This window comes from Misgurnus anguillicaudatus, chromosome 12 (assembly GCF_027580225.2).
Source record: "Misgurnus anguillicaudatus chromosome 12, ASM2758022v2, whole genome shotgun sequence".
Taxonomy (NCBI): domain Eukaryota; kingdom Metazoa; phylum Chordata; class Actinopteri; order Cypriniformes; family Cobitidae; genus Misgurnus; species Misgurnus anguillicaudatus.
In genome coordinates this window covers 40,654,487-40,669,095 of record NC_073348.2, presented here as the reverse complement: position 1 = coordinate 40,669,095, position 14,609 = coordinate 40,654,487, and the positions used below count along the sequence as shown (strand labels likewise).

Sequence of the window (14,609 nt, the reverse complement as noted above, 5' to 3'; positions counted from 1 at the left end):
GCCTATATTAATCCATATATCACACGTTATTATTTAGGCTCATTATTTCCTATTAATTATGGTAATGTTATGGTTAAGTGAATGTTAGCCTTTATTACTTTAACCACTGCATATAGAGATGTTTTTCATATTTTGTTCAAATGTTAAATATATATGCTGTTCATATGTTCATTAATTAGGTTTCCCACACCTTAGTTAACTTCAAATTCAAGGACCTTTCAAGGACTTTCCAGATCCAATACCCTCAAATTCAAGGACTAAATGTGGGGACACCTTTCAAGTGAAAGCAAGATTACATCATGTTACCTTTTAAGATACATTGTTACAGTTCCCTTTCGAGGGAACTCGCGCTGCGTCACTGTGGTGACACTTTGGGGACGTCTCCAGGGGTAATTGTGTCTGAATGTGTATATCAAATTCAACCAATAGTGAGGCTTAACCACAAAGGCAGGGTGACGTGGGAGCCAGGAAGTATATCGCTATCTGAAATATTGTCAAAGATGACGTTACAGGCACGCAGGAAGTATGGCAAGGGAGACGCAGCGTCTCGTTCCCTCGAAAGGGAACAACAGTCACATATGTAACCCGAGACGTTTTCATGTGTCAAACACAACTATGCAAAAATGCATTTGGGTATGAATCAACGTTCACATAAAGAAAATATAAGCATTTAAAGCGAACAGTTTAGCACGTGTGCTTAAAAGTCTAAAATTTTTAATGATATTATCCTACACTACACAGGGAATAATATGGATTTTTCTCCAGAAAACTTCTTGCATAAAACAGATTCACATACTTTCAATGACCTGTATCTATGTATGTATATTTTCAAAAACTTCCCAGGGCCTTGAATTTTCCCCAGATTCACAAACTTTCAAGGATTTTAAGGACCCGTAGGAACCCTGATTTATTAGTGTGTTATATTATTAGAATGTTGTCCCGGTTTTAAAATAAAGCACACCAATGAGATTTGAGAGTGTTTCTCCCTTTTCAGGAAAAGTATTGAGAATTACAATTCTTGACTTGGTATCGGTACCGAAACAATAATTTTGGTACCGTGACAACACTAATTCCGACTCATTTTTTCCAGCATGGGTCACAAATTGAGTTCTATATGTGTGACAATCCACCTCCAAAGTAGCAAGAAATCTGTATGGGTTTGCAACAACATGAGAGTGAGTAAATGACAGAGTTTTCCTTATAAAGTTTGTGTATAAACTTGAGTTGAGGACGGTCATTCTCATCTCTGAAGAGTCCCGTGAGAGTTTGTTATCACCGAGTTTGTGTGGCAGACGAAAACCTTTGCTGTCTGGAGTCCTAATGATGTCTACGTCCCAGACGCCAACCACAAACAAGCCAACAATAACAGCACAGTAGCTTTACAGGCTTCTCAGAGCCGCCTCAGAGTTTAACAAGACTGAGAGATTCCACTCTCATTAAAGACAACAGGAGGGAGGGAGGGGGGGCGCTCTGTAAAACTCTCCTCTAAATTATTCATCTGTTTGATTTTCCAACTCTTAGACCCGACCGCCTGAGGGAGCACAAACGTCTGTGTGTTGGAGAGCCCTCGCTCTCATGCTTTTCACTTACACCCCCTCCCACCATACTGACCTGAGGTCTCATCCACGCGCTCCTCCACCGTATGTTCCTTCTGATGAACCCACTCGCTGTTGCACTTGAAGTAGATCTGCGTGGCGGGCGTGGCTTTGCAGTAGAGATTGACGGGTTTGTTCTTGACGATGTACGCCTCTTCCGGTTCCATCAGGAAGTGTGGGAGGGGCTCGGGCGGGTCGGAGGGGAAGGTCTCAGGGAGTTCGCCCAATCCGAGATAGTCGTCATCTATATATAGAAGACAAAACAAAGAGTTAGTCTCAAAATCCTGTGTTTTACTGGGAGTATTTATGGAAACACTTATGTTTACTGGTCACCCATTGAGAAGCAATTATGTCCATTAATCACCTGCAGGCGGTGCATGTAGGACCAGGAATAAAAGTACAGCACATGTGTGAAGACATTTACAGCGTTAAATCAAACCTTTAGACTCGAATGAGGATGTCTGTGTTTTTAAATGTGTTATTTGACAGCTATAAACATGTAAACAGTTTAACTTAATCAGCAAGATTCTTTACTGTGATGTTTTTTGACCTAAAGTGACAAATGAGCTTAGTAGACAATTAAAAAAATGATTCAGATACCTTTCAGAAATCCATTTATGTGCAGAAAATATGAGTTATAATTTCTAAAGAGGTCCAGTGACTTTATAAATCAAAAAAGCGGTACAGATATTTCAGCAGCAGACTTCAAACGAGCATCACTTTCATCCCGAGCACCGCATCACCTCAACACTATCTTCCTCAAACACAAACCTTGATTTATCTCCATGTGATGAAGAAAACACCTCGTGGTGAAAAGTAAACATGAATCAAATCCAAGAAATAGGAGACGAAATCCGCTCTATACGTTCAAATATCCGGCCTTTGACTTCACAAGGAAAGTCAAAAGACATTAGCAAAGATATTCGTCACCTCTGAATACGTTTTCTATTCTTAACACCCGACCGGCAGGCATCAATTATTTACAGAGAGACCGAATGTGAGCGCAAGGGTGCAAGAGGTTAAAACGCAGCATCAAAGATTCTTCACTGCTTCAGTACACAGAGCTCCAGACCAGACTGTGTGTCTAACAAACCCTGTCAGGACACGGTGGTGATATCACATCAATATCGGCTGTGATGTTACGGGCTGTCGGGGGAGAACGGGTGAGACTGCATTAGCGCACACAGCCCCAAGGGTTTCTGGGTAGTGTGTGTGTCTGCTACTCTTCACATGTTGGTCCTAAATCACACATGACCTGTCTTCAGCACCTAATCATCTGATAATTAACCCCTTCATATGGGTCACGTAACATGTGTGTGTCATTTAAAATAAAAAGAGGACTTTATAAAATATGTCTAGCTTTAAAATCCGATGCTGTTATCCGCTCAACCTGCATTCATTTACCACTGTGCATGTAAAACACAAACTCATGGTCACAGTCAGATATTACTAACATTCATTTAAAACAAAAACAATTATAGTACAGCTAGTTTTAAAGTTAGTTATAAAGCTGCTGTATTTTACAGAAGTGGGGATAGGGAAAGTTCACCCAAAAATTTAAACTTTATCATAATCAGGGGTGCAAACTCATCAGGGGAGAAAAAGGTGACAGAGACACAAGCTTTATATTCTATTCTATATATATACTTTTTTTTTCTTGGCACACTTCAGCCCCTTAGTGCCAATTGGGCATCGTTTAAATGCCACGGCCTACCTGAGCATTGTTTCTGACCATGTCCATCCTTTACTACACAATGGATCTAACAATATGTTTACATGCACAAAATTATGTCAATACACTGAATGTAATCCAATTGCAGATTACGAAGTTACAGTGTACATGTAAACCAAGATTTTTATCAGATTGCAATGTTTAGGTTGCATGTAAACTCAATATAATCCCAACCAAACGTCTACGCAAGTGCACAGCCAGGGTTGCCAGATTAGCATATCAAAACCAGCCTAACAGACATTTAAAACGAGCCCAAAAGGATCCCAAAGACTTTTCACTGCCTAAATAACTTATAAACAAAATCCTTTCATCTTTAACCCACAGAAAAAATTAACTTGCGAAAACAATCTGAAGTCTGGAAAAAGCAGAGGACTTGGCAACGCAGGGCACAGCATCTCTCATTGAGTTCAGGCTTTATCTCTGGATAAATGTACAAAGTCAAAATTGAGTTGGAGAAAGTTGTTCTTAAGTTTTCAGATTTTTTCAAGAAAGAAAACACTTTTCTAAATGCACAACGCTATTTTATTGCTATGTAATGTTATGAAAGACATGAACGCTGCAGAATGAACAGCACGTTAAAACATAACCCACCAAACCTGTTAGTGATTTGATATTGTTACCACAATAGCTGGACATGATTTTCATAATTTCATTCACTGTGACCCTGTCACAGACCCTCCCCTTACAAAAAAAGCACATGCATTGCACATGTGCATAACATGTGAAAAACATGTGAAACGCATGTGCTTTTTCTGTATGGGTACTCCATTTTTACAAACTCATCGGATCTAGACGAATCACAAGAATGACCTATTTTGGATCCAAAATGGCTAATTTCTCTGAAATGTGACAAGTTTGCACCCCTGATTATGTACTAACCTGCATGTTGTTGAAATCCCCAATGTGTTTCGTTGTTGGTCAGAACCCAAAAGGGTTTTCTGGTTACTATGGAAGTGGATGGTGACTGCGATGGTCACCATCCACTCCCATAGTCCCAGTAAACCATTCAAGCTTTAAAATGAGCCAGAAGTGTTAAATAAATAACCCCACTCAAATTGTATTATATATATAAGTCTGCTGAAGACATTTAGTTCTTTACACAGACACAGAGAATGAGCACTGAAAGAGAGACAAAACTTAAAAAAAATCTGGATTTGGCTTCTGAAGAAAGACACTGGGGGTTCAAACGACATGATGGTGAGTAAATAATGATTTTTTTTCAATTTTTGGGTGAACTATCCCTTTAAAATTCGGTCTGTATTATGGGCTGAAGTGACGGCAAAAAAAAAAAAAACACTCAAAAGGCATAATATTGGGTGATTTCTGCCCCGCAGCCCTGAGCTCATGTGGGACATATCTGAGCAAACCAGGGCAGCTTTATCAGCTCAACAATTAGCTGTGGACCAGAACCATGACCTGGTAAAACCGCCCGCCTCGCCAAGCATGATCACTATCTCAGTCACACACACATGCATCTAAACACACACACTCGTTCATATCTTGAAACGTTCTTGTGTATACAGTTACAATCCAGCAACATGTTTCCATATTCAGCTGCACATTATACATCAGTACAAGTGGCATACTTCATCAGCTGAGCTCGGGGAATGTTTTTCTCTTGTGCTAAACCAATGGCGGTCATCTAAGACTCATCAGACACCAGGACGTCTCCGCCTCCTGTCGGCCCACCAGACCTTGACCCAAAAAAATGACTCTTACATGCAGGAAAGTCACGGAGCAGCAGTCGGTCTGTCTGACGCTCGGCAGGGACGAGAGATCAGACAAGAGGCATGAAAGGGTTTAGTGTGTCGTCCCTGTACGCGAGCTACAATTTATCAACCTCCACAGTGCCAAAAATAATAAATACAAGAGAATAAAGAGAGCTTTCTGGAGAAAAGCACTTGAGAGAAGGAAAAAACATGGCCCTCAAGTTAAATCCCCACTGATTCTGAGATCTCCAGTGAAGGACAACAATAAACATTCATCACACAACAAACTCACAATATGTTTTTATAACATAACCGAGGGTCTTTTGAGTTTGTGAGTTGTTTGTATGTTTGTTGTGTGAATGCAGCGGTCCGAGGGGTCCGATCATGGGCTCCACCCCGTCTGCATGCCGTCACGCCGAGAAAACCTTCATGCCACAATGCCACGCTTTGATGCTGGTTCTCTGGGATGTAATTTGAGTTCAGGCCTGTTATCACAATCACATCTAGAAAAGTCGACCACACCTTCCCCTCAAAACAGTGAGCTTTCTGAATTCCCACAAAATAAAAAAACCCAAGAAACAAAAAGAGTTTGACCTTGAATAAAATATACAGTAAGTGTTGAGTTTCTGTCTGTGAAGAGTCTAAAACTCTGTGTATGCAGTCAGACTGCGCAGTCACTGCTTGACCTTCATCATCTCTGCAAACTACAAAAACACACTTTAGGCAATTATTGTTTCAAATTCCTCACAACAGAAGTTTGTTTGTTGACCATATCCCTTTACACCAGATGCTCCAACCTTTTACTTTGATTTTAATCTAGAAAGTATCAAATTGCTTTCATATGATGTAAGATTAAAAATTCATTCTAGAATATCCCAGAGTGTTTTAAATAAAACAAGACTAAACGAAAAAAGCTTTGAGTATGAGATCACATGTGAATTTGGATCATGATTATGGAATGTTTAAAAAGCTTTAAATAAATTAATTCATGATAAAAATACAAATTTAAGCCAGATTTACCATTTATTATTGGGGATGTACTGAATGTCCAGCAACCAAAATTATTCGTGCGAAAATCAAAACAAAAAAACTCATTTTTGGTGTTGGGTTGAACAAGTGAAAAGACCAAATAAATTTTACAGAACAATGAGGTCTTTGATGATGTGATCGAAAGCAACCAGTGCAGAGTGAGAGATGCGCAAATGCAGCAAACATGTACAGTAGGTAAGCATTTTAAATTGTCAGAGAACGACGTGACAACATACAGCACTACAAGTTTCATTTATCATTTAAAATCAAGACATCCTGAACATCAAGAATGGAGAACGAGAGACTTTAGCTCTTCATCTCATGTCATAGAACAATGAAAAGCGTCAGCAGTATGTAATAAAAACTTCCTAAAACCTGTAAACTCCAATGATAAACACGCTTATATTTAAGAAGAAATAAAACATTTATTAACAGTAAGCTTTATGTTAGACCGTCTTTTCCTCTGTCATTTTCCATCTTGCTGCCGTCTCACTTTGCATCTGCGGCTCATCATACATTGCTATATAAGCGTTGTTGTAAGTTTCTTAAGGCAGAGTAATAAAAAAGGTTATTCGCAGTTTGCACGGTAATAGAAGATCAGATTAATATCCGTTTAGCCAATACACTCTTTAAATTGCACAAATTGACATTGCGAATTGAAAATACGTCCAATTTTGCAAAAACTGTCATATATTGCAAAAAAGTTTTTACCTTCACATGAGGTGGTTTTCCAGCAATTCAGAAAATGTTTATTTCCCAAAATTGCTATGGAAATAATGTTTATTCACATTTTTAGGTCACCTGATGATAGTCACATAATCATTATTTAAAGATGACGCAGTATGAACTAAAACCTCTTAGAAAAACCTGAATACAAATCTCCTCCTAAATATAGACGGTTTCATCGGACGCACGTGCGCTGACGCGATACACGTCTGGATCCGAACTTTACTTTACTCGTTTTTTAATGGTCTGACTAGTTGCTAAACTGATCTCTTGAACAAATGTCTTGTTGAAAAAAACAAATGTTTTGGTTTCCTAGGTAATCTATGTGTTGTTTGTTTGCTTGTTATATAAATAAACTACGTTTAAAGAACTTTGTTGTTATTTATTCTTGGTGGAGTTTACCGGAAGTTACGTGCGGACCACAACAGCCGCTTGTTTATGTTGTTACTGCTGAAACGGTCTATAAGAGGCTTTCCTTACCAATGAAGTTTGAATACAGACTCCTACATCTCTTTTGATTTAAAATAATGTACAAATACCTCCAAAAAACGCCTTATATGTTGTTGTTTCTTAGTATAAGGGGATTTTCCCTAGTTTCACATCTGTACCGCCCCAAGAGTGCCAGGCTTTGCTTTTCAGCTGATGCGTGTCTATCTTATCATCTACAGTCTCTACAGTGAGCTGAGCAGCATTCACTTCAGCTGACACCTGAATGACCTTTAAACTTAAAAAACAGCATTTAAAGTGTTTTGTTGTTTGAGAGGCTTTTGGAAACCAATCCTGACTGAGTGCTGATTAAAGATGCACACAAGCTTGGTCAAACTGGGAGACCATTTAAAACCAGTTCAAAACCAGCTGCACACTTTAGACAGATCATGCTGCTCATTTGTATATGAATAATTCATCAAAATCACCAAAACTACACAATTGTTTTCAAGTGTCCAACTGTACTGTACATATGTGAAGCAACATAACATATAAAGCTCTAAACCTTCAGCATTACTAATTCACACTGAAATCAATTTAGTTCATGCGGTGAAAAACTGCTAGAATGAAAGTCTGAAAAGAGAGAGAAGCATATGGTATATACGAGTATGAAGGAGTGAGAGTGAATATTCCAGCACAAATCTTTCAATTGGATTTCTCATGCTGGAACGGTTCATGAAAATGAAACACACTCTCACAAGCTGCGATATGAAAGCCGGGCAGAGCGGTGACCCGATCAGATCACAGTACTCTACTGTATATATATTATATATATGTTCACTTCACCACATACTGTCTGTGTATCTTCTATACATCAGCTTTAGGTGTGCTGCAGAGAATTTATGATCAACCGAGAATAACAAAAACTTCTTAAAATTATAAGGTTTACAAAAACCTCCCCTACAGTGAACACTTTAGGACATCCTCAGACTTCAGCATCAGTACTCAGACAAAACAGATAAAACAGCATCCCGGCTCAGACTGAAAGTCATCAATTCTCAGTAAAACAGGATCAGATATCGCGCAAAACGGCCTCGGACTAAACGCCATCAGGTCTTGCACGACAAGGCATCGGACAAAACAGCCTCAGACATCACTATCGCAAACTTACAGGGATCAATAAAGACTCATGAGGCACTTTTGTTTCTTTAACTGTGAATTTAATTGTAGCCCTGAAATAAATTGTTGTTGTTCCTTTTCTTCCTCACATACTTTGTATAAATTAATGGTCTGTGACTGTATGGATTAATAAAAACAGTAAAAATAATTAATATCAAAGACTTTTTGTTGCTTGAAAGAGTTTGTAATAGTGATGTCACACAAATGGGCTTGATTGTGTGTAAAATTGTATGATGTCGTTTTGCGCCATTTTACCCGATGTCCAATCAAGCGAAACCCGATGCCTCCCAGTCCGAGGCCGTTTTGCACAATGTAGACTGATGTAGACTTTAGTCTTGACCCTGTTTTGCTGAGAAATGATGCCTTTTATTCTAGGCACGATGGTCTTTATCTGATGTCTGAGCACTGACACTAAAGTCCGAGGACGTCCACAAAATGCACACTGTACTCCCCGCCGCACAGACTTGTTGGATCTCAAGAGATCTTTATTTGCATGACAGTAAAGATGGCATATCACATACTAAACCAACATCAAAGCTGAGACGTCAAAGACCTCAAAGACCCAAGAATATAAACTCAAGAACCCGGACCTCAGGGTTCCTTAAACAAAGTGGTTGATGGTATTTTAATCACCACACAAGAGGAGAAGAACTTTAAAGAAGACATCCACCTATAAACAAAGTGTGTTCATCTCTATGATGACCTGATAACATTCATGAAAGAACACAAGCAGATGTAGGAGTTTATAAAGCCCGCTCATGTGGTGTATCGTAAATGAAGCGACACAACCGGGGGAGTCCACGCTGCCTTTATAGTTCACCGAGATCCAAACATCTTCAAAGGCAAAGCATACCATCTAAAACAACACAGGCTTCGCTTGTGCCGCCCAGCTCACGTGTATCCAAACAATTCATTCTGACGTGAGCTGGTGGGTAATAAATGATGTGTACTCACGAGTCTCTCAGTTTAGGTCCACTGGAAATCTGCCAGAACAAATCGACTACATCACCCGAAGCCTAATTGTTTTTTCAATTAAAGAACATCTTCCCGAGAGCAGTTCGGCTTAGGCGCGTGCCACGTTCAATACAGACCGTCGCCAGATCTTTGACGTGTATGAAGGCAGTTGATAAAATCTGATGTTTTAACGTGATTATACTGCACTTAAAATCCTTCCAAAAGACAATCCAACATCTCTGAGTTTATACTGAAGGCCACCTAACACAAGAGGAAAATCTTGAGGTAAAATGCTAAAGACACTCGGGAGAAATGCATGTGGCCGAGCGCATGCAAAACAGCATCGCCAGCGCGCTGTCAAATCATGAGAAAGCATGAAGCAGGAAAAACATGATTTGAAGAAATGAATCCTTCAGGAGTGAGGGCAGATGTTTTCTGATGGATCGAAAGTGAAATGGAGTCAGCATTTCACCCACAAACAATCACAGCAGAGATCAGGCACAAAACTGAGCAGAATCACAGATGAAGAAATTCGATTGAAAGAGTTTTGCTTTATTCAATGAGATGAAATGAATTAATATCTGTTAATAAGCCTACATTTACATACATACAGTTCTAATGGTTTTGTGTTAATGAAATCCAGAGTCTTAAAGGGACAGTAAGTAGAGTTTTAAGTGTTTTATTAATTAAAATCAAGTCTTTATTCATAAATATGTCCTTGTTGGTGTCAAATGATCTCTGCCAGTGATCTGTCTTTTCTTTGTAAGCTTAGAATTTCTTCTCTTTATTTACATTGAACGGGTAAGTCCAAGGAGGCTTCCATGTCGTTCCGCCATATTGATAAACTATAATAGCAGAGAGGGACAAAAAGCACTAACCTACCAACACATTTGCACAACTTGCTGAAATGGACAAGGAGATCAGTGAGTACATAACGGCTACCGTAGTTTCAACACGCATTTGGAAAAGCGAGGTGCTAGAGAGCACTATTAGTTTGAATGCAAAATACAATTTCACCACTAGATGGGGTAAATCCTACTTATTGTCCCTTTAAGGGCTGTTCATCTTATGGACAATAACTATAAAACACATTCGAAATGAAAGAGAATAGCAAAGTTCACACTATAACCCTAATCAGTTCTTCCAGAAAAATGTGATTATGCGATCGCATGATTCAACGCATAATCAGCCAAAGTCTGCATATTTATGCGGGGGCCGCATTTTTTAAATACGCCGCACTTTCGCTGCATAATTGCAGATTTCTGCTCGCAAAATATGCGGGCTTGCATGATTTCATAATCCCCTCATTTTCGTAGCAAAAAGTCATATATATCTTAGCAGAAAGTTAAATTTTTTTGCATTTTCTTCACACATGCGCAGCCATGTCCCCTGTTGTCTTGGGAATGTTAGGAAGTGATGTAATTATGCAATGTGAACATCAATGAAAATCTGCAAAAGCTGCAAACAGTTTTTGCAAGTTCACGCAATTTGATCGCATAAATTGCATAAATATCCCGCATATTCCATCGCATTTTTTAAGAAAACGTGCCGCAAGATCAAGGATTTTTAAAGATACGATATAGTCAGGAGCCATTTTCCTGCTGATAAATCATAAAACATACTAAGGGTGTCATGATTGAAATTAAGTCACAACCTCGAACTTTGAATAAAAAAATGGGATCGTCGATGCTGCCACGCCCCCATGTCACGTTCAGACGGCTTGCCAAGGGAAAAAAACTCTCAGAGGTGCCTTTAAAAACATCTGTATTATATTACACGAGGGATGTAATTCCTACAACTCCTTGAAATGCATATCATAAACAGGATTACTACATAGTTATCTGACTTTGGACAGAGCGCAGCTCTCTGCATTCTGTTGTATTCCTGAATGACGTTTGGCTATTGTTGATTGCCACAAGTTTTATTAAAGACGATAGTAGTTGAGCAGCGCTGTTTTATTGATCTTATACTTATATACGTATGAGCAAGCTGGCAAAATAAATGCTCTGCATGCCAGCGATGAGCAGATCTTCAGCTTTCAGAAGCGTCCAGCTTCTGCTGTCAGATTCTGTTTGGCATTGAAAACTTAAAGCACCAGCAGGTCATCTACTGTACATACATTTTTGTGATTGCAGTACAGCAGCATGCGCATTTATGATTAACATGATGTTATTGTTATCGTCCGTTAGCGTGGATGCTAATATAGTTATTGTTATTGTCATACTGTGAATGCCCCATTACACTTTGTTGTTGTCATGATAGATCATATAGTCATAATCAGTGTGATTTTCTCCGACTTTTATGAACCGACTCAAATAAGTGATTTTTAGTGTAATAGTGAATGTAATTGCAGTTGTAAGATGATGCTACGAGGACGATGCACAGATAAAACAAACACATCTCACTTATATTTTCAACATGTGTGATATCAGCAGGCTGACAGTTCTGTGAAAGATAAGCTGGATTTTATCTGTGTGCGTTCAGATTTATGGTCCTCAGGAAAGCAGTGTATCACCCTCAACAGTGCTTCTCTTCCATCAGGAGAGAGTCAAGCGTGAACAGGGATGAACGTCGGCATAAATCCTCATCTCTCTCGCTGCACAGAAAGCAAGAATGATGAGCAGTATAAGGAGTTGTAAATTCAGAAGATGAACACAATCTATTGTGTTATGGTCTCAATGTGCCCTCCAAGATTAACATGACAACATAAGCTCAACTGTTACCATTCGTAGGTTATATTTTCATTACGCACACTTTTTCATTGATGTGGTCAGAAACCCGGCACATTTAATGCAAAGTTAAGACATCATTAACCGAGCACGAGTCGGATCGATTCCAGGGTGAAACATTTCATTATGGCCTCAGCTTAACCGGGTCTACACTTTAACCACAGAGAGAAATTAAACTCAATGAATTATTCAACAAATGTTCACGCAGGGACGGTGAAGGTGGGCCGGGCTCAGCAATTAACATGTTTCAATTCAATGTGGCTCTTATCAAAACAACGATAGAAAAAATGCCAAAAAATGAATTGATTTGGCTCGACATAAGCAGAAATACTCAAGAAAGAGGAGTAGAGATAAGATTACGAGACACGTTCAATAAGAAATGAATAAGCGCAGATAACAGCACTTCATTCTGTTTTTCTATGCATGGACGAGCAGAAAAAATGAGTTGGTGTGTGAGTGTTTGTCTTGTTTGAAGAGAAGCGTCTGATAACAGTTAACAGCGGGTGATTATTGTGTAACCTCGCTGATAGAAGAAACACACAATCATTTCATTATTTCTAGGTCAGAACAGAGGAAGAGGCAGAAATAAACAGTACAGTTGCCATGACACTCACTTCATTCAAACACAGACTACAAAAACTATTTCGACCGTTGAGGCTTATTCAATATTTGTCAATGTCATTCTCAGGGTTTCCCCGCAGAAAATTTGTTAGTTAAGGTGGTAGGGTTGGGCGAGTGGGCGGGGCAGAGGACGTGGCACTCAAAGGGGCGGGGCGTATGCATCATGATGAAAATTAAAATATATTTATTTAAAACACTCAAATAATACGTAATAAATAACAGAAAATGAAAACATACTAGATTATTAATGAATTAAATGTTTTTAACAGATCCCTCTAATGGGAATAGCTGCGTGATGAAGTGAAACTAAAGAGTTAATAACACAAACTAAAGCAGATGTTGTTGATAAATGGCGTAAAAATGGTAAAAACTGAATATTTCCCACTATTAATTACATTATCTTAAAGGAGTGTAAGCAAGAGCGAGAGCAAGAGCGCTCAAAAATGATATCTAAATAACAGGCATGTGAAACCTAGCTAGTAGGTTGCTCAAACAACAAAATCACCAGCTAACTTACTTCAAAATGGCAAGAACTATAGACGAATACAATAACAGGCTTAAATAACCACAAAACATAACTCCACTTACAGTTCTCACGGACACGCGTTTTATCAACTGGCTATCCTCCATGACGGACCACGTCGTTATCTCATTTCGGCCGTGTGGCGCGCATTCACGCTCGCGGTGTGAAGGGCGTACACGCTATTTTGTGGAGCGAATTATTATTTTTTGGAACGACCTAGTTAAGACGCTAGGGTTTTTGAGCTTAGGCGGGCCGCCTGAACTGAAATGTGCTGCGGGAAACCCTGATTCTCACGTATTTCGCACTATTATATGAGCCAAACAGAACTTCAGTATTCAGCTGAACCGTGGACCAGTGTAAATATACTGTAATAGTGTCATGTGGATGACAACTCAAAAGCAGATAACATGAAGTTCAGACACTTAGGTCAGTCTGGATTAGGATTGCAAAGGGGCGGAAACCCTCCAATGGGAACATGAGAATTGGACACTTAACGGGAATTATTTGGAAATGTATATAAATTATATCATATACAAACATAAATAAAAAATATTTATACAAATTTAGAACTGTAATTGATTCTTAAATTAAGTAATAAAAGCATAATAAACAGTATTATAGTTATTATAATAGTGATTGCTTACATATAGCTAACTACTGTATAAACACATTTTGGTATTTGCTAGTTAAACTATAAAACCATACATCAAATACATTTATCCAAGTTTTATTATCAAAACTTACTTGACTTGATTGAGTCCTTATGTATTTGTCTTTATAATAGTATAATGTTGTTGCACACTAGCTTACACACGGAAGAAGGAAAGTTTTAAACTAATTTATGTAATTTATGTGAATGCATGCAAAGAAGAACATTTTGACATTATTTTGCATTTTTTCAAATGCCCAGTTTATTCCTATTAATTCCAATATATTCCCCTTAATTCCCATGGAAAGTTTCCAACCTTGAAAATTCCCTAGTCTGGATACAGAAATGCTCAGCTAGTGTTATAAACTTCATTTCTGCATTCATCTATGACCCACTGCTACCATATGTTACAGACCATCAGCTTCAGATATGAGCCGTCTAATGTAGCTAAAAAAGTACAGAAGATTAATCAGCCTTTTAAATATTTAAACCCACTGCAATATTAAATATTCAAGTTCCTTATTATATACTTCATTCTATAAAATTACAAATTCTTTATGCATATATCACAAATATTATTAACATTACACTCTCCTGCAACCTACTGTACCCTCACATTCACAAGATGTAAAATCTGAGAACAGACATTGTTCACTTTTCACACTGGTAAAGATATGTACAGTGAACAGAGAGAAATTAATTCCCTGGGTGTCATGGCAACAAAGTCTCACTGTGGC

At 38.6% G+C, this 14,609-nt stretch overlaps 1 protein-coding gene across 2 annotated transcripts in view; it reads right to left on the bottom strand.

Annotated features, from left to right (window-relative positions):
• The window catches only part of unc5cb (unc-5 netrin receptor Cb), a 144,386-nt gene that overhangs the window by 65,712 nt on the left and 64,065 nt on the right, over positions 1 to 14,609 (bottom strand). For both annotated transcript variants that reach the window (XM_055207373.2, XM_055207372.2), the window contains one exon: positions 1,612 to 1,839. In XM_055207373.2, the coding sequence (XP_055063348.1) occupies positions 1,612 to 1,839 (228 nt within the window). The remainder of the gene's footprint in view (positions 1 to 1,611; positions 1,840 to 14,609) is intronic.